Source organism: Grampus griseus (assembly GCF_964374135.1).
Source record: "Grampus griseus genome assembly, chromosome: 6".
NCBI lineage: Eukaryota > Metazoa > Chordata > Mammalia > Artiodactyla > Delphinidae > Grampus > Grampus griseus.
The window spans coordinates 3,091,505-3,111,729 of record NC_139000.1 but is presented as its reverse complement, the minus strand read 5'-3'; the positions used below and the strand labels follow the sequence as shown (position 1 = coordinate 3,111,729).

Below are 20,225 nucleotides of genomic sequence, written 5' to 3'. Positions count from 1 at the left end.
CAGAACCGGAAATCAGACTGGAGTCTGGGAGGAATTGTCAAGGGACAGAGTAGAAAGGGGAGGGGACAGGGGTGTGTGATGCTCTGGGGAATGGAAATCCAGGGGAGGGGGTGCGCCCTGTCCCGGAGGCATTATCACTTCAAAGGAGGGGGGCGTCTCTTGGAGATGGAGGCCAGCCTTGCTCACCTGCATCTGGACGACCGCCTCCCCGCTGCAGCCGGGATTTCTGGGTGGGCTGTCAGGACCTTCCAGATAAATGGCGTCTCGGTGAAGCACATTTCTCTACCAATCATCAGGGGTCCCTGCCACCAGAGCAAGGCCCCCCCAGGCTGGGCCTGTGCCCTCCCAGACCACAGAGGTCATGGCCACAGTGAAGAATCTGAGGCCTTTGCTCAGGATCCCCCTAGTCCTACGCCTCCCTTTCTGCCAGCACAGACACCAAACCCTTGGAGAAGCAGGAGGGCAGGGCAGGGCCAGTAGACGGATGGGGAGAGCCCAGACCAGGGGACAGGCCTGGCCCAAGCCCAGGCTCCAATCTTGCCCCAAACCCCTGCTTCCGGGGGGCAGCCTGCGGCCCTGAGACAGCTCTGGTTGGCCTGCAGGAGCCAGCTCTCACAGGGGGCCAGAGGAAGCAGGACCAGAAGCTTCTCTCCCCAGGGCCACCCAGAGCCGGCTGTCCTACAGTGACCTACGCAGCCTAGTTCCTCAGGTGCCCACCAGCCGGTTACACCTTCCCATGGCCCCACATGTCCAAGCACGCACTGTATACAGGTGGATGCACGTAAAATGCAAGTGAATTATTACATGAGGTCAGTTCCCTAAGCCCCTTGCTCCCCAAATCCCTCGGACCTCATTTTCATAAGTACTTAAAAAAAAAGTCTTAGCAAGTCCCCAAAGCAAGAGTGTTTGCAAATAAATTACAGCAACAGTCCCATTAAATGTTTCTAAAAATTGTCTTTTTTAACTCTTAGCCCATCTCTCAATTAAGCAGATTTTATACATAACACTTTAAAAAAATTTCTGGTTTGCCAAGCGAAGCCTGTTTCTGTATTTAATAGTTTTATTTTTACCTTCCGCAATAATGACGGGGCACTTAAGAAATTAAGCTTTTTCTCAAGAGGCATTTCTCAAGATTTAATTTCACAACATGAATTATAACTTCAAAGTTAGGACTTCTGGAAGGGAGGGTCCTTTCCAGGAAAATCTTGGTTCTAGGACCGAAAGGCTGAGACACAAGATCAAATTCCTGTCCTGCCTTTTCCAGCGGAGGCAGTGGGCACCTCTCCACTGTTGAAGGCTTAGTCCCTGTGAAACGCAGTTAGTAGGGGCAGGTCAAGGTGGAGGGTGCCTAGGAGAGACCCCAGCACCAGCTCACAATCCTGACCGTGGCTCCTGGGGCATGCAGGTGAGGTCTTTGCTGCTCTCGAAGATTGGGCAGCAAAGCCTGGGGCTGACGTATGAAGAGTTGCATTATGTGTTCCCTGGCAAAGAGACCGCACCCCTCCAGGAACTGTCATCCCGCCAAGACCTCAAGGAACCAGGTCTTCAAGAAAAGAAAGAGATGATTGGGTATCATTTTATAGCAGCGGAATCCTGCATCTAACACTAACCATTGTGTTTTACGGTTTGACAGCTTCTGTCCTGGGGACCGATCGGGGCCCCTGGCTGAGCGGCTGTGGCCCCGTCCTCGGGCTCGGGGGAAGGAAGGGCCGCCCCCCTCTCCTGAGCCCACTCCCCAGGCTGTCCTGCACTGGCTCGTCTCAGGCCTCTGGGCCAGCGTGAGAAGCAAGAGTGGGGGTGCATTCCAGGAGCAGTGGCCCCTGACCCTCAGGACACGGCACCTTCCGGCAAGGCGAGACCACCATGGGCCCTCTCCCAGAAAAATCCCGGACATGCCACGTTCTATGTGGCTTTGCACGGTTCTTAGACCCTTGGGGGCAAGGATGGTAGTAACCACCTTGCACCTTCCTAGATTCTCTCCGAGTCGATGATGCTGCTAGAACAGACACAAGCGGGCTTATGAGGACCCAAATAGTCAGGCAAGGGTTAGGGAGAGGCCAGCGCCGGGACAGCCTGGCCACCTGAGGATGGGGGGCTTCTTGGCGTCTGGCGGTGGAGACAGTGGGAGGAGAGAGCGGGACCCTCCTCAGCAGACACAAGTACAGGTGCGGAGGGCACTGGCGTGTCTCTCAGAGACGGCTGCCTGGAGAGCTGGAGTCTCCCCGCCTGCAGGTCTGTGCTGGCGCAGCTGCAGGGCGCTGTGCACTGAGATCACCCTCCCCTCTCCTGCAGCGCTCCGAGCAGCCCCAGCCGCTCCTCTTCCACTTCCTTCTTTGTTGGTGGCGAGGGATTCCCAGGCCGCCATCACCCTTTGTGGATAGTGGGGGCCCAGGAGCCTGGGCGGTGTGGACTAGCTGGGGCCGGGAGGCTGGGACTGCGCAGGCCACTTCACCTCTGAGCCTGGGGTCAGAGGACACTTTCTTGAAGGGCTGAGAGTAAAGACTTTAGGATGTGTGGTCACGTGGCTCGGCCTCTGGCCCTCTACTCAGCCTGAGCTCGAAAACTGCCTGGAGGCAGACAGCGGCCCGGCCCGGCAGGGAGAGTGACACTTGACTGGTACGCAGCCCCACGTGCGGGCCCTGCTCTGTGACTCTGGCCTCAGACCGTCGGAAACACCTTCAGGCCAAAGGGCACCTGCAGAGCCAGGTCACGGGGACAGACGGACAGACAGGGGCACAGGTCAGAGCGTGGAAGTGACGAAGGAGTCCCGCGCCTGCTGTCGGGTAAGCAAGTGTCTTTATTGAGAACATGTACGTCTGGCAAGATCTGGATTAGCATTTTCTCTTATCCTCGTGAGTGGGACAGAAGAGTTGCAAGTCAGTGGAGGCACAGAGAGAGGGCCTCCTGCCCAGGGGACAGGATGCGGCTCTGCTGCTCCCGTGACGACAGTGACACGGAGGTCCGCGTCACCTTCCTGGGGAGGGCTCTGGACCGGCTGCCCCACCGGGCTGTGTGCAGAGGGAGCTGCTCCCAGAGGCTCTGGCCGGCCAGCCCTGCCCTAGGTGGCCCGCACCTTCATCTCCGACACCTTGTAGCTGTAGTTGTACCCCTTCCCTGACCTCCAGTTGATGCCGTTTGCAAAGCTCTCGTGGGGCCCCCCAAGGTAGCGACCGTTCAGGTTTGACACATGACAATCCTTGTACCACCAGGCCCCCTGGTACTGCACGGCACAATTGGCAGTATTTTTGTCGCTGTCTTGATCTTTGGTGGAGAAGGCGTTGTCGTTGTGGGACGTCAGGGAATCACCTGCTCAGAAGGAAAGGTCGCCTAATTGGCACACAGGGCTAAGAGGTCCCCGACGCTGGTCCAGGTCAAAGCTGCTGTGTCCGGGTGTGCACTGTGCAACTCCAAGGGGTGCCCCTCACATGACCCCAGGGAGCATCCCTCTGCTGATGGAGAGGCCTCGGTATCCCCTCCTCTGGTCTGCTCCTGCCAGCTAACAGGCATCCTCTCACTTAGGGGGAGAACTCTTTCACTCCTCAGGGGAGAATTCCAGTCACAAGAGTGGGAATGGAGCCTTCAGGGAAATGGGCTCAATTATCATCCTTCCCCGTTTTTCATCAGAAATGGTAGTTAATAATAATGCCACAGCTTTTTGGACTTTGTCATGGGTCACATCAGCCTTGTGGGTACACTTAGGTGTGCGTAGTATTACCTTACCGTGTGGATAAGAAACTGGTGAGGTTAAGTCCCCAAGAACATCACACACAGAAGAGGCAGAGCCAGGACACTAAGCAGGTCCTCTCTGCTTCCCCAAACCCCGCGCTGAAGCCCAGGCCACTGCTGTGCCCCTCGCGGACTCTCACCTGCACTGCCCCCGACAAAGGCTCCCAGGACCAGCTTGTACTTCTCTGCCTCACCCGCCATCTTGAATGACTGGTACTTGGCAAATTGGTGGTTGCCCTCAAAGTCCACGAGGTCTACCCGCAGCTCGCTGCTTCCTGTTGGAGGTGGGTGCTCAGGGCCCAGCAGAAGGGACCCTCTGCCTACAGGCACGGGGGGTGGGAATGTGGGCTTTAGGGGACGTCTGAAGTTGGCATCGGGGACAATTCACCGGGAAGGTGTGAGAGGCTGGGCTGGTGGGAGGACCTCAGGGATGCCTCCCTGTTTTCAAATAGCTCCCCTGCTGCTCCACCAGCCATGCCTGAAATTCCACCATCAGTGGACCTGGACGGAATGAAGCCTCGCTCTAGTGGGAAACCCTAAATTCTCCTGCAAATAGCTGTGAATGCCATGGCAGGAAACCTTTGCATGTGTAGTTTCTTCTGCAAGAATCTCAGGGCACATGAGTGGATACCGTCAAGGTTGCCATGAGGGAGCGGAAGGATTAAGAAAGGATTTACAGGTTTGCCGTTGAACTCAGGACCAGCTGTGAAGCTGATTCTGTGGAACGGAGAAGTGGGGTGAGGGGGCCTGCGTGGGGACCGCCACATGCACTGAGCGGGAGAGGCAAGGGAGGGGCTCCGTGGGCCTAAGATCCCAGTTTCAAGGAAGGACCAACCGTTGGAAGTGGGAGAAGGGCCACCCCGATCCAGATGGCCTCCCCCTCACTTCCGACTCTCGGGTTCTAGACACGATCGGTCCCGAGACCAGAAGTCGTCTTCACTCCAATAATCCACCTCCTCCGATTTGAACACTCAGAGAGTGTAAGAGGATACACGTCCTAGGTTCTCAGAGGAATAACCCCTCCTGCTGTCACACGTGACCACCCCGGGGGCCAGGAGGAGCGGGGTCCTCTGGCGCACATGGCCCAGGGCTGAGGTCAGGGGCATGTGCATTTCAGGCACCCCACCACAGAGCCCCCGGCCGCGGCCCTACCCTGGGCGGTCAGGGCGTGGATGTTTTCATTCCCCAGCCAGAACTCCCCCAGCTGACTGCCGAAGCCCTGCTTGTACGCGGCCCAGTCCCGGTAGAAGTCCACAGAGCCGTCGCTCCTTCGCTGGAAAACCTGCACACGATGGGGAGGGCTGGGGAGACGGGGTACCACTGCCGTCCCCCCACAGAGCACCCCGGCCACATGCGGGAGCAGCGCTGGTAGTTCACCGGCATCACAGGCTGAGGACCAGAACGTGGGTCTCATCCAAGAGCCCAGGGGCAGTCAGGGACACCCACATGGGACCAAGGAGGAAACGGAGGCTCAGAGAGGGCAGGCGATAGGCCCAACGCCACACGGCTGCAGAGGGGTGGGCACCTCCGGGCCTGAGCCCACAGCCCTGAGCCACGGGACTCCTTCCCATGTGGGTCCACAGCCCCCTCCCCCGACATTTCTGATTCTCCCGACCTCAGTGAAAGGACGGGGTCAGCCTCTGCCTGGAAGGAGTGGACGGTCTCACAAAGGCCACTAAACAGTGCTCTGCCACCAGGTGAGGCTCCCAGGCACGCCCACCCCTGCCAGGAACCCCACGGCCATCGCTGGGTGAACCCCACGGCCATCGCTGGGTCCCCCCCACTCACGGTCCACCCCCCGCCGTCCACGTCCATGTCACACAGCACGGTCAGGGGCCGGCAGTCGGGCAGGTAGATGGTGTACCAGCCGCTCAGAAAGTGTCCCCTGGTGAGCAGCTCCTTACAGGTCCGAGGTCCTGGGAAGGGAAGCCGGGGAATGGACGCCAGGACAGGAGCTCTGGGCGGGGCAGGGGGGAGGGGGAGGGGGAGGAGGGAGAGGCAGGGACACCTGCCTGGGGGAGGTAGGCTCTGAGTCCTGGGACAGAGACGCGGCCCCCAAGGCCACCCGGCTGTGACGGCCAGGCCCCGACGACCTGGCCATCCCCACCTCCCAGGGCTGCCCCCGCCTAGTCTCCTGGGCACCTGGCCTCCTCCAGGAATATACTCGAGTTATCCAGGCAATGGCTGCCTATCACTCGGGTAAGTGGGGAGTAAGATATGCGCAGAGAGGGTTTTGTCCTTGGAAGGTGGAACCTGAGTCTGTGCAGCTGGCCTTCTGGTCGACCCACCCCTCCCCCACTCCCAGCAGGAGCAGGTCCAGGCGGAGGTGCGGGGGTCGGCGTGTGCGCAGTCACCTGTGGCACAGGAATGAAGCTCCCCCGGCTCTCCTGTTGTGGGGAGCGAGGACATGCACGTCACACGTCTGGAAACAGCGCCCCCACCCCTCAGCCCCGTTGCTCCGTGAACACAGCGTGGAGAAAGGAAACCATCATCCAGCTCTTTGCAGGACCCTCAGCCTCCAGCCCTGCGGATCAGCTCCTAGACTCAGCATCCCTGGGCTTGCTCGGCGCCCACTGCATCCGGCCTGCCTGGGGGCTGGCGGCCAGCACCGTCCCGCGGGGCCCTGGCTGGACCGCCGTGCCGGCCACCTCGCCTGGGCTTCACGGCTCACGGCGGTGGAGGTGCAGCGCCCCCAGGCCTATCGCTTTCCACAGCCTATGTCTCCAGCACAGCCTCTGCTTGTGGAAAGTACTGGGGAGCATTTGGGTTGTGGGTCTGGGCCCCAACCTCGCACTTTGTATTTGTAACCAGAGCATGTGACTGTGTCTTGGCGTTTTGCCTTTTCTTGCTTTCACAAATTTTTAAATAAATGAGCATAAATCAGAGCATTATAAGCAAAATGTCCAAAATCATGTAGCAAAGCGGTATCGCCAGTCACCTGGGTCCAACTCCGGAGCCTCTGGGCTTTGAGTGCTCACCGGCCGCTGACAAAGCAGGCCGGGCTCAGAGGCCCCTCCTCCCGCACCCATCCGCTGCAGGGCCAGGGCCAGGGCTGTGGTCTGAGTTCCTCCCCCAGATGGTGGTAGCCGTGACCGAGCTCTCTGGATGCCCCAGCCCCCTGCAAAGCCTGCCCAGTGACCCCAGGGAGGCGGAGGGGCTCACCTTTCTCTCCACTTGCGCCCTTTTCCCCTCGGTCTCCTGGGGAGAGACAGGAGATGCACAAGACGTCTGGTCAGTGGACATCGACCCTCCGCTCTGGAAACCACCCAAGTGCTCACTTCTTCGGGAGCTGGGGCATGGGGGGCGGGGCTGAGGCTCTGGGCACCACACATGCATGCTCCGCGGCCCACACTTTTCCAATGCCTGGGTCTCAGCTGGGCGAGTTGCGGGGGGCGGGCTCAGAGGCCTGGATTCTTCCCTGGGTTATGAGAGGCTGCTCTGGACCTGGGGCCCCGGACCCGGGACCCAGTTCACACGCTGTCTCGAAGCTCTTTGGAAACAGGAAATAGGACAGGTGCGTCTCTCACTTGGCCCCCCTCCCTCTCTCTGTCTCTCTCCCATCTCTCTCTCCACCTCCTCCCTCTCGCTCTCTGTCTGTCTCCATCTCTCATGTCTCTGTAGACAGGCCCCGGGGTCCTGCTCAGGGGTCCTAGCTCTTCATCACCTTTGGTACCTTTGGGCCCGGCCGGCCCTGCCTTCCCAGGGACTCCGGGAGAACCTCGCTCTCCTGTAAATTCCAAAGATACATCATTGAGGAAAAGGCAACCTGAAGAATTCTACTTGAGCGTCTCTGCCCTAAGGATACGGTTCCGCCCCTCCCGTCCCGGCTGCGGTATCCTCAGGGTCACTGCCCTGGGACGCAGCCCGAGGGTGACAGCAGGCGGCGAGGACAAAGCGCTCACAGCCACCCGGTGCCGACCGGCCGGCGCGCCCAGCTCGGGCTCCAGGGAACCACCAGCAGCGATCTGGCTCCCGACCAGCTCCGTGTAGCAGCCCAGGTCCAGGCCACCGTCACGGAGCCCCCCGGGGGCCTGGGACCAAGAGCACATCCTCAGAGACCCTGTCACACAGGACCCTCCGGCCCCTTGGCTCTGGGAGGGAGGCGGGGCCCTGCCCTGTGCTCAGTGCTGGACGCAGGGGCGGCCGGGCGCAATTATGCCTCCCTCTGGGGTGGTTCTCTCTCCACCTCCAGAGAGGAGGGGTCGGGAGCCACGAGGCCTCCCAGGTCTGCGTTACTGATGTGAGCAGGGGGCTAGGACCACCCAGGGCCCTGCCCCTCCTCCTGAGCGCTGAGGGGAGGGTCAGGAGAGGCGGCCCCAGGCTCAGCCAAGGCAGCAGGAGCGTCTGCCGGCAGCCTGCCCTCCCCGGGGAGTGTGGGTGCGTGGGGTGGGGCCAAGGGCGCGCCGGCTCGGCTTGGGGCGGGCCAACCACACCCACTGGTGGGCAGCTGCCCCAGCCCGGCCCCTCCTCCCAGTGTCCCCCCGGCAGGACCCCCAGCCTGGAGCCCATCGTGGTGAGCACACGCAGCCCTCCCATCCCAGGAGCTGCCCGGGGTGCCCACGGCCGCTGAGCTGGATGCCTCCCAGGACGTGAGAGGCTGGGGACCTCCGAGCTGGCCCTGTGTCCATAGCCCTTGGAGCACCCACTCACACACAGGTCCGGGGCACTCACCCCTCAGCTGCGGGCACACCTGCCCTTCATACCAGGCTCGGGGCCCGAAACCCCACAAGGGGGCCGCCACGTCGACGGGAGGGCTGTGGAGCGCTCGGGGGCCTTCCTACTGCGTTGAGGTCCAGCCCCACCCTCCCTGCTGATGGCTGACTGCTCTGAGCCCCAGTTTTCTCATCTGCGGTACAGACAGGAAACGCTGGGGCCGCAGTTTTCAGGTGAGAATACCGGGGTACGCGTGGCTTGGAATCTGGCCCACGGCCACGTAAAGCCAGGATCGAGGACCGGGAAGCGGGTGTTCTATGGAAGTGGACCCCGATGTGAGCTCATAGACTAGCTGCGACCAGCCCCCTCCTCAGGGAATGACAGATCTTGGTGGGCCTCCGGGGTCGCTCCTGACGCCAGCTCTGAGCAGGGTCGTGACGCCAGCTCTGAGCAGGGTCGTGACCCAAGCTCCTGACCTGAGACCCGCAGGGGGCAGTGCCCACCCGGGCTCTAATTTGAGAAGAGCTGGTGCTCAGGCACCCCCATGCCCGAGCGCAAGCACGTACCCTTCTGTCCATTGGCGCCTGCCTCTCCTTTGGGCCCTGCGGGTCCAGGCAGCCCCGGGCAGCCTCGGAGGATGGAGAGCTTGTCGGAGCCCTCCAGACCCACCAGCTTCACCTCTGCAGAGAGACACAGAGCGCCAGTCAGGGAGCTCGTCCTGGGCCTGAGAGCCCTGCAGAGCCGGCGACAGGCCACCCGAGCCACGGGGATCTGCCCCGTGGCGACCTCGGCCTGGGCCCTTGGCTGTGGCCCGAGTCACCCGTCTCAGATGAAGGGTCAGCCTGGCGGTGAGTTTCCCGCCTCTGGTGGGCACTGGTCAGGTGTGGAGGTGATGCAGGGCAGAGCCCTGGCCTTGTGGTCCACCCTGCCTGAGCCACCCTCCCCACAGCCTCAGTGCTGAATGGTGCCTGGCAGTGAGGTGTTCAAAAACGTTTAGTCTCCGCTTTTGAGAAGTGATGATTGCAACTCACTGTCACAAGGAATAAGGATATTGTCCAGAAGGGCTTAGCTCGGGGCCCAGCCCAGTTGGCTGTTAGCGCACGGGGCCTGCGGCTTTCAGACCCGACCGCTGTCAGGTCCTACTCACCTGGTGTCTGACTCACCTGGACAGGTGTCAGGGGCGGAGGTCATGGTGCACAGGAAGGTGGTGGCCAGCACTGCAGGCCCTATGGCCATGGCCACTCCACGCTGCTCCATCGCTCTGCTGTTGGCCGCCCGAGGAGCCCCGTGCTCTTATAGGGCTGTGGCCACGCACTGTCACCTCTGGCCCTGTTTCTCCTCCCGGTGGGGACAGCCAGTTCCTCCCCCGGCTTGTGGCGCCAGCTGGAGGTGGAAGCAGCCTCAGCTGGTTCTCTTCCAGGGCCCAGATCCTCCTTTCTGAGCATCTGACTTCCGTGCTCCCTGCGGACCAGCCCCACTTCCCCTCGGCAGGGACATTTCCCTCCAGCCACCAGGCGCCCTAGGCCCTGCATAGGGAAGGGCCAGCCTCGCCCCCCCCATCACCCAGCTCAGCCCAGGCCACACCTGAGGCCTTCTCGGGGGGCAGGGTTTGAGGAATTCATTTGCATTTTATGGGCTTCAAGTCTACAGAAATTTAGAAAGTTCTCCTGGGGTCTAGGCTGATCAGAGGGGAGGGGCGAGGGGAGCAGGGTGTGTGCGGCAGGGATTTCCCCAGGCCGGTGTGCCGTGGGCTTCCGACCGCAGTGCACATGCGGCAGGAGAGAAGCAGGGGCGGCCAGGCCAGGAGCATCGCAAAGCGTGGCCCTGGGACCTTGACAGAGGCTGGACGTGAACCCGACTGCAGCCGTTCCAGCCTGGGGGGCGTGGAAGCGGGGCCAGGGGTGGGGTGGGGTGGGGGAGGGCATGAAATTGCTTGGGGGGGGCATTCAGCACCCACCCCAGGAGGGACCAGGCCGCGTGCTTTTCCCACACCTCCCAGGGAAGGGCCACACGCTGAGGCTAGCTGTCACCGGGACTCCCGTTAGAGATGGAGGTGGCAAGTCTGTTCCCCCAACCCCGTCCCAACAGCCCCTGCCCAGGTGGGGTGTTGGGATCCTGACCCCAAGTCAGACAGACTCATGTGAGTATCAAGGGTCCATCGGAGACAATTTCAACGACCATGGGGTGTGTGACCTGAGTCTATGACCGCTGCTCAAAGACTTCCACTCTGCAGGGGAGAAAAAGTAACGTTCTCCCCACCCTCTGTGTTCTCAGCTGAGACCCCTGTAATGCAAGACAGAGTAACAAGAGAAAAGCACAGAGAAGGTTCTTAGCACAGGTACTCTGTCCATATGGGAGACACCCCGGGGAATGAGTAATTCCCCGAGGTGGCTTAGAATTCAGGACACAGTACTGTCTCAGTAGGGGAAGGGGGGGTGGGGAAGGCATCTTAGACAAGAGGAAATGGTTTTAGGAAAGGGGCCTGGGCCTTGCAGGGCAGGCGGAGGTCGGCTAGTTTGTGACAGTTTGAGTGTGGTGTCCACCTCTGGTGTCCTCTCCTGTAACGAATCAAGGGTCCATCTTCCTGGTTGATGACGCCCCCGGGAGGGGCTGACAGCGGAGTTTCTTGTGGAGCCTCTGTCTTTAGGCAGAAAGAGGGAGTGCACAGAAAGCTCCCCCTGTATTTGCTGGTTTTCAAGCACCCACAGCTCAAAATAATCAGTACAGTGAAGTGTGTCATGCAGCGGATTGACGGGGGTGTGTGCTGCTGCTGGGATGTAAACTTCGCAAGAGCAGGGGTTGCCAGACCCCATCCATCGTGGGGACAGACTCGGCCGGCAGAGGTGGGCTCCCTGGGGATGTGCAGACAGAATGCGAGAGAGACCCCCCCGAGCTGGGGCTGGAACAAAGCCCCTTAGCACCTGTGCTATGTGGGTGAGGGTTGCCCTCCTGGCCGGGGCTGCGCTTCTCCCTGAGTGTAGACGGGGCGAGAGGCTGACATTCACAGTGTTCATACTGTAGCGTCAGTAAACTGATGTCCATTTGGCATTTGGGGTGTTGGCTTCATTTAAGAGAACTTGGCCTGTTACAGTAACAGCCTGATAATCCAGTTGCAAGTGCGACCTTGAATGATGGAACGAGTTAGTGATTTTATGCGGAAATCTTGCTGTGCTTATAGTTGATAGTCGAGACCCCTAAATTCACCACGTTCATATGTTTACGGTATCAGATTTCTAAAAATGAACTTCTACTCAGAAGGTTTTGTTAAAGGCAGACAACTGAAACCTGAAAGCACAAACGTGAATACATTCATTTTGAAAATGCAATTAAAACGTTGAAAGCTGTTAACTTAGTGCATTAATCATAGGCCCCTTAAAGGAAGTGATTCAGATGGGCCTGTTATATAGAGAATAAAGTTTATAAGTCCAACTTAAAAGCTTCAGGTATCACGGGACTTTTGAATTGATAATGTTAATATGTTAATTAATGTTAACATATTATAATGTTAACATAACATAATGTTAATATGTTAATGTTAATTGAACAAATTGCATTTGATTTAATTTAAAAAGACAGAAGCACACCGAGTAATCTTCTCTGTGCCAGAAAGGAAACAAAAGTTAGCGATGAAGCCCCACGGAGGAGAGAGAGCCCCACACGGCAAGCTCAGGCACTGCTCAGCTGCGGTGCCTCTGAGGGCATCTCCTGTTAGAGACGGGACACTGAGACGCAGAGAAGGAAGGATGCTGTCTGGGGACAACACAGCCTGCCAGTGGTGAGACAGGATTAGAACTCTCTCCCCAGAGGTCCTGGGATGCTATGTCCTGCCCCCACCCCCTCCCATCCTCCTTCCCCGTCCTGACTCCCCAGCACCTGCCTGCCGGTGCACGTCTCCGCCCCCCACAGTGAAGGGTTTAGGAACCTGTGCTCAGGTTACTGGTCCAGGGCACCTTTTCCTGCTCAACCCTCATCTTTAATGGCCCCCGCACAGGAATTAGACATTCCCAGCATCCGTGCAAGGCTCCCTGCTGGAGCTGAAAGGCTGCTCACACGGCAAGTGAAGGATTAATCCAGGACGATCCGAAATGAAAGTCTGGTCATTGGCTGCCTTGCACTTGGGCTATTCCTGCTCCAGAATTTCCGAACTCGGATGCCGCTGGTGCCCCATGAGCATCCCCTGGGCCAGCGCACAGGGATTCGGTTTCCCGTTCAACTGGCCTCACCAGCAAGAGAGAAAGGGATGTTTAGTGAACACCTGCTATGTGCCCCGTGCTCCTCTGGGCCCCGTGACACAGGGGGAAACAGAGCAGACGGCCCCTGCACGCTTGGAGGGGACTGTGTGCTACTGAGGGGAGACAGAAAAGAATCAAAGAGACAAACAATTACATCATACGAATACAGTATGAACTGTGATGTAATTTGAAAGCAACGTGCGCTCCAAGGAAATACATGCAGGGCATCTCGTTAGGGGTTAATCAGACTGAAGCATAAAACCTGAAATCTCTGTGACCTCGCATACAGTGGTCCTAACAGCCCAACGAGTCGGGGGTGACTTCAAGACCCACGTTCCTCCGGCACATGTCTGCCACCTTCCAAAGACGGCTGCTGTCCTGAGGGCCATCTTCATCCCAGCCAGCAGGGTGGGAAAGAACATGGAGCGCCCCACGGGGGCAACATCGGGCCTGGGGGGGCACCTCCCTCCCACCTTCCTTCCTTCCGCTGGCTCTGGACCACGGCCCCATCTGGCCACCAGCGTCCTGGGGAAGCAGCCTGGTCGTGTGACCAGGGGGTCTCTTCCGGCGGGTGCTGCCAAGCACACAGGACAATGGACTGAGACTCCGGAGGGTGCATTTTTCAAGGTCACTGTTTGCTTAGTGTGTGTTTTTCATTCATCAGCTTCCGCCCTGCCGTCCCTGTGCGGTGCGTTTCCCGCCAGCAGTGCATCGCGGATTGGATTCTCATCTGCGCTCACGTGATTGACACTTAGCGTGATCGCTGACGTCCCTGTGTTGGGTGTACCCATGTCCTCTTCCATTTACATCCCGTCGTTTTTCCCTTGTGCTTTGCTTCCTTTGTGTTGGTCGAGCATTTTTAGTATTTCATTCCATATCTGCCTTGAATTCGGGGTTCTTCCTCTGTGTTACACTGAGCGGTTGCCCAGGAAATACATTATAAACGAATGCCGTCCCCCTCAAGGGGCTTCACCCATCACGTACCAACCCTTCCACAATCCTTTTTACTACTGTTGTTGTAGAATTTGTTTCTACCTATAGTTTAACCACACAGTGCGTTTTCATTATTTTGGTCTTAAAAATTCAATAGTCTTTTAACAACATTTTTAACTGAAAAAGAGAGTACTTTGCACCTATCCTCGTACTGACTTTCTGTCACCCTTTGCCTCTTCCTAAGAATTTGCTTTTTCAACTGGGATCCTCTCCCATCAGCCTGAAGAACTTGCTTCCTCGTTCCTGGTTACGTAAATCTGCTCGCAACAAATAACCTTTATTTTTTAAAAAATATTTTTTTGAAGTATAGTTGATTTACAATGTTGTATTAGTTTCTGGTGTACAGCAAAGTGATTCAGTTATGTGTAAATATTTTTTTTCTTATTCTTTTCCATTATAGGTTATTATAAGACATTGAATATAGTTCCCTGTGCTATACAGTGGGACCCTGTTGTTCATCTATTTTATATATAATAGTTTGTATCTGCTAATCCCAAACTCCTAATTTATCCCTCTCCCCGCTTCCCCTTTGGTAACCATAAGTTTGTTTTCTGTGTCTGTGAGTCTGTTTCTCTTTTGTAAATAAGTTCATTTGTATCATTTTTTTAGCTTCCACATATAAGTGATATCATGGTATTTGTTTTTCTCTGTCTGACTTACTTCACTTAGTATGATAATCTCTAGGTCCATCCACATTGCTGCAAATGGCATTATTTCATTCTTTTTTATGGCTGAGTAGTATTCCGTTGTATATATGTACCACATCTTCTTTATCCATTCATCTATCGATGGGCAGTTAGGTTGCTTCCATGTCTTGGCTATTGTAAATAGTGCTGCTATGAACATTGGGGTGCATGTATCTTTTCAAATTAGAGTTTTCTATAGATATATGCCCAAGAGTGGGATTGTTGGATCATATGGTAACTCCATTTTTAGTTTTTTGAGGAACCTCCATAGTGTTTTCCATAGTGGCTGCACTAATTTACATCCCCACCAACAGTGTAGGAGGGTTCCCTTCACTCCATACCCTCTCCAGCATTTATTGTTTGTAGAGTTTTTGATGATGGCCATTCTGACCAGTGTGAGGTGATACCTCATTGTAGTTTTGATTTGCATTTCTCTAATGATTAGTGATGTTGAGCATCCTTTCATGTGCCTATTGGCCATCTGTATGTCTTCTTGATCCAGTGAATTTTTTATTTCATATATTGCAATTTTTAGTTCTAATATTTACAATTGGTTCATTTTTTAGCTTTCTTCTCTCTCTTGAAACCCCCATTTCTTTACTCATTATATCCATCTTTTCTCATATATTATTGAATATATTTATCCTACTTATTTTGAAGTCCTTTTCTGTAAATTCCAACATTTGAGGCACCCATTCATTTGTTTCTATTGACTTTTCCCCTCTTGATCATGGGTCATGTTTTCCTTCTTTTGTGTGTCTAGTGAATCTTGATTCTGTGCCAGACATTGTGGATACTGTGTTACAGAGACTCTGAATTCTGAGCTCCTCTCTCAGAAGAGAGATGAACTTGGTGCTGGCAGGCAGGTGGGTGGGATCACTTTGAGCCTGGGGGTCTTGGCTCTAGGCTTGTTATAATGGCTCTATTTTGTCCTTAATCCCAAGGCAGAAACTTCAGCCCTGGGATACTGTCCTTCTACTTAAGGGTTGGGCTCCCTGGGGGAAAGCCTGAGGTGTTTATCAAATCCATCCAAAATGATGGGACTTGAGCTCAAACTATACCCCGACACTGGGCAGTGCTGAAATCTCCACTCAGCTGTGTTGGCCTCCCGGCCAGTTCCCCCAGTGCACCATGGGCATCTCACCTCACACGTGTTCAGATCAGCCACCAGCCAAGGACAGGAGAGGGTCTGTAGCAGATTTGGGGCTTTCCTGACGTGGCTTCCTCTTTCTTAGGATTTCCACCCCACTCCTCACCCGGTAGCCTGGATCTCTTACCCAAGTCCCCCGCCCAGTGAGACAGCCTCCTCTGCTTGAATGATGCTACCCCTGCATCCCATGGACCGGGAGGGCCCTCAGCAGAAGGTCAGAGTAACTGTCGATCTTACCCCACATCCAGTTTCTGTCTGCTTTTAGTCCCTCTCCATTGCCCTCTACTAGTTGTATTTTCATAGATACTCTAGACTTTATTGTTTAATCGGCAGGAGGGTTAATTCAATGTATGCCATCTTCCAGTGATTGGACCCTAGAAGTCTGGAGGGTAAGTTGTTTTAAGCTCTGAGTTCCACAAAGCCTCTCGGAAGAGGTGGCATTTGAGCAGGGAACTGAGACGCATGGGTCGGATATGCAATGTTTCAGGTGAGAGTCTTACAGCAAGAGGAAGAGATCTTGGTGGATTTGAGAAAAAGCAAGAAGGCTGGGGTGTTCGAGACAGTAAAGACGAGATGACTGGTAGGAGATGGCGCAGTGAGACCGACATCACCCCTGCCGCAAGCAGGACATTGGTGCAGGGCACGGGCAGCCCCTCCTTCAGTCACGCTCTTTCCTCCCCACTGCACTGCTGAAGGACCTTCAATCAGGCCTCCCTCCACACTGAAATATCAGGTCCACATCTCTTCCACTCAGCCCTGATCACGTCCATTTCCTGCTCCCCAAACCTTTCCCTGGACGTCCGTCCTTGACTCCAGGACAGACTGTCCGCCCCAGAAAGCGTTCAGAGCCCCCATCACATCTGGGCCAGGCCCGTATCCTTGTCATCTTCGTTATCCTTTTGTCCCCTGGCCAGCCTGGGGATGCTCTCTTCACGACACATGGCACATGTGTCCCTGTCCCATGACTCTTCACAGTGACTGCTCAGCTGCAGTGCCCCTTCCTCCCTCCCTCACCTGTAAACCTCTTCTCACTGGGTCATTTCATTCTCTTCCGCCTGAGCCCCATTCATGTCATCCCAGAGGGAACGTGAGGTCAACCAGGGTGGAACAAACACCATGGGTGGCCCTGATGCTCCCCATCCGTGGTCATGTCCACTGGGGTCTCAGGCAGGAGAGAAATACACCCTCGTCCTCTGACAAGCGGTTAAAGAGGTGAAATCGACCCCACACTTATCACCTCCGCCCGTCAGAAGCGTCCTGCATCCTTTCCTTTCCTCCTTAAACTCTGTCTTTCTGCACCAAATTCCACTCTGAATCAGGCTGTCAAACTGATTTCTATCGAAGGATCACTGATAAGAAGAAACACCGCTCAAGTCTTTGAGAGACTTGCATTTTAAAGAGATGCACTTTATACAAAACGAACAAATTTCTTTACAGTGGTTTTTTTTTTTTTTTGGGGTACACGGGCCTCTCACCGTTGTGGCCCCTCCCGTGGCGGAGCACAGGCTCCGGACGCGCAGGCTCAGTGGCCATGGCTCACGGGCCCAGCCGCTCCGCGGCATGTGGGATCTTCCCGGAACGGGGCACGAACCCGCGTCCCCTGCATCGGCAGGCGGACTCTCAACCACTGCGCCACCACGGCAGCCCTACAGTGGAATTTTAGAATCAGGGGAGCCGGGGCTGGAGGGGATCTGGGTATGTGCTCGAGCCTTTGCAAAATCCAGTATGCAGGAGGTACCTGCCTTTTCTGTGGCCAGACTGGGTTGGGGTCAAGACCGGAAGAGCTGCCGATGATACTAGTGCTTGTGTGTTTCCAAGCAGCAGGAGGATACCTGGGAAATTTTGGGAACTACAAGTTCTAAGCACCAACCAGAGCTGCTGAATCACCAGGGGAGGGACGGCCCAGGAACCTAGGTTTTAACAAACCTTCCAGGTGACCTAGATGCGGGCTTCTGCCAGCACTTTCCAGCACCTTCCAGGCCCTGAGCTCTGAGTACACAGGATTTCTGTGCGCATGAGGAAGCACCACCTCCCTCCCATGACAAACCTCTCTTCATTCTGAAGCTCTCGTATTGCCCGGTCCCAGAAGCCCCATGCATGGAGCCCTGGATTGACACGGTCTGTGCCACCGGGAGCCTGGCTATGGAGCCCGGACGGACAGTCCACTCCACTCCCAGCCAACTGTCACCAGAAGCAAAGCCTGGGCCAAGCTGAACTCTCGCTGATAATATTACCAGCCTCTGCCTCTAAAGAGTGTGCAGCCCGGGGTGATCCCAGCTCACTCACTGTACAGCCTTTGTGACGTGCCAGCCTCCACACTGAGCGATTCCAAGCCCATCGTGGGGGCCGGTGAGTAAGACTGCAGGACCTGACCCAGAGCCCCAGGCTGGGTGGGGGGAGACCCGCCTGGGGGAGCACGTGGTGGGATTCACGTGTTGCCCATGCAGAGACGAAGCGGCAGGATTCAGAGAAGCCTGAGCCCCAGGGCTCCAGGGGTGGAGTGGATGTGGTGGGGGTGAGCTGGGATGTTTGCCAGCCGCCCCAGCTGGCTCCGTATACACTCCTCCAGGCCCAGGAAGCCCCTCGGAGGGAGGGTCCCAGCCCAGGCGGGGGCTTCCCCTGAACTGAGCTGGGACAGGCAGGATCACGGGAGTCAGATCCAACCCATCGTCCCGACCTGACCCGAATCCTCTTCCCCATGAAGTCTCCTGAGGATGGGTGTTCGTGGGGACCCCACCCTTCTCCAGGCCTGGCCCTCTTTCCTCAGCTTGCTGGTGCCTTTCAGGCAGTGCAGCTCACGAGACGAGCAGTGAGCACCTGAGAGCCCCGTTTCCATGTGCACGTGGACCTCCGCCTGCATGGGGGCACCTGAAGTCAGGGCCTGCATCTCCTCCGCAGTCACAGCCCTGTGGCCTTTGCTGTGGGCCAAGGTGGTGGCTGGATCAAGGTGGACTGGTGGTATGCGCCCCAAGCCCCCCACACAGGCTGCTTTGGCTCCAGTGGTGGAAATGGGGTTCCTTCTGCCAAGCCATGGACCCTGCCTCTCTTCACTTTTCTCCCTCATCTTCCGGAATGTCAGTTGCAGAGGATCAGCTCCAGCATCCAGCCTTCCAGTGCAAAGGGCCCTCTCTATCGACAAGCATTCCAACCGTCTTTTGGCAGACAGACAGACAGACAGACATCCCAGAGGTATGCACAAGGAATCCCAAAGGAATCTTCCGCACATCTCCAAATTCTACCCACTGTCCGAGGCTCGGTCACACCTCCTGCTCACGCCAGCCCGCTCTCAGCAGACCCCCCCCTCAGCCTGTGGATCTGATCACCGCTGGATGTTTCTCCGGAGTGGCGGCCGGGAGTCTGGTGTCTTCAGATGCACTTAGGCTCATGGGAAGCAGGATGTTCTTCTCTTCCCTCTATCTGCTCCCTTGCCAGCCCAGGGCTGCAGGCCCCGCAGGTGCTGGACACTTAGAGATTGGTCAGTGGTAAACGTCAGAGGCGTGATACCCTGTAACCTGAGATCACTGGGCTTACGCACAGTGAGCGCACAGGTGGGGTGGGTGCTGGGGATACAGAGCTATCACACGGCAGGGACGCTGAGGCCTCGGGACAAAGCGCTTCTCATGCACGATCACATTTGACTCCACAGCCTGGCGCAGCATTTCACAGGTGAGGGAACCAGGCAGCTGGACACCTCACTTCTGACCTGTCCCTGTGCATCACGGTTTGAAAGATGCCTGAGGCCTCAACGTCGATGAGGAGCACGCCCAGGACGTGCACACACATCTCATGGGATCTTTCCCCGGTTGGGTCTCCAGATGAGACCTTAGTCATAGGGTACCTTGCTTGTAGATTTGTTAGAAACCCTGACGTGAGGACCAGACAGCTATGTCCAGGTCCCTGGCCCACAGAAATGTCAGACGATGCCTGTGTTTTATTTTCAGCTACGTTTGGGGGTAATTTGTTATGTGGCAATAAACGATACAAATGCTGAAAGTGGTGTCCCTAGTCCGTCTCCCACAATTAGAGTCTTTTAGATCGTCCTAACCATTGAGGTTTCTAGTTTTAAAATGAACTGGAGAAAGTCCCAAGTGAAGCAAAATTCTTGCACCATCAAACACGTCAGCTCCCAACAGAAGCCTGGGAATTGGACTTCTCCCAAATCTACGTGATCTCCATTTGTCAATTTGGAAAAATAAAAATAAAAAAAGAAAGCAGGATGTTTTGTGCATGTAGCTTTTGTTGACGTCTTGACTCCTGGGGGATTACTGGGAAGTGATTCTCTTCCTGGCGGAGGCACAAGCTGAGCCCTGCCTTCCCTTCTCCCTGGACCACTTCTCAGAGGAAATCCAGGTGGATGTGCACCACTTCCACGTGGGCACGCCTTCCTCCTGCAGCCTCCCCAGGCGCTGGGTAGGCCTTGCACCCTGAGTCCTGACACAGCATCGTCAGGCTCTGTTTCCCCTTGTTCTGTGTTTCCAGGTTACTGTGTTTTCAAGTCAGTATGTCCACACTGTATCCATCTGAGGTCCTTGTCACCCCTCTTTTGGGTACCAGTACCTGGCACAGAGCAGGCACTCAATAAAGCGGCATTGAATGAATGAATGAATGAATGAATGAATGTCTGGTAGCAGAACTTTTGGGGGTGGGAGGGGTAGGTCGGGGCAAGGAAGGCAGGTGGGCTGCACGCTTTCTGCAGGAGTCCTTCCCCGAGGGAAAGCACCGAGAGCTGAGGCTGCCCCTCCTCCCTCCCTCCTTTCCTCTAAGAAGATGTAGGCACTCTAGGCA

General features: G+C 56.3%; 1 protein-coding gene across 2 annotated transcripts; it reads right to left on the bottom strand.

Annotated features, from left to right (window-relative positions):
• Positions 1-2,786: 2,786 nt before the first annotated feature.
• On the bottom strand, positions 2,787-9,700 carry LOC309823478 (ficolin-1-like). Of its 2 annotated transcripts, none has more exons than XM_082655792.1 (9): positions 9,543-9,700; positions 8,946-9,059; positions 7,391-7,453; positions 6,889-6,924; positions 6,081-6,113; positions 5,515-5,642; positions 4,879-5,008; positions 3,867-4,001; positions 2,787-3,306 (listed from the first exon to the last, which is right to left on the bottom strand). In XM_082655792.1, the coding sequence occupies exons 1-9, from the start codon at positions 9,634-9,636 to the stop codon at positions 3,059-3,061; spliced, it is 981 nt and encodes a 326-aa protein (XP_082511918.1). In that variant the 5' UTR covers positions 9,637-9,700; the 3' UTR covers positions 2,787-3,058. The 2 variants fall into 2 exon arrangements, with proteins under 2 accessions (XP_082511918.1, XP_082511919.1); XM_082655793.1 differs by having other exon boundaries at positions 7,400-7,453.
• Between the last annotated feature and the right edge of the window lie 10,525 nt (positions 9,701-20,225).

Excerpts from the sequence above, each read along its gene's own strand:
- LOC309823478 (XM_082655792.1), bottom strand. The coding sequence starts at position 9,636 with ATGGAGCAGCGTGGAGTGGCCATGGCCATAGGGCCTGCAGTGCTGGCC. Across the intron at positions 7,454-8,945 it reads AGGCGCCAATGGACAGAAGG|GAGAGCGAGGTTCTCCCGGA; the intron begins GTACGTGCTTGC and ends TGGAATTTACAG. Across the intron at positions 5,009-5,514 it reads TGGACGGCGGGGGGTGGACC|GTTTTCCAGCGAAGGAGCGA; the intron begins GTGAGTGGGGGG and ends CATCGTGTGCAG.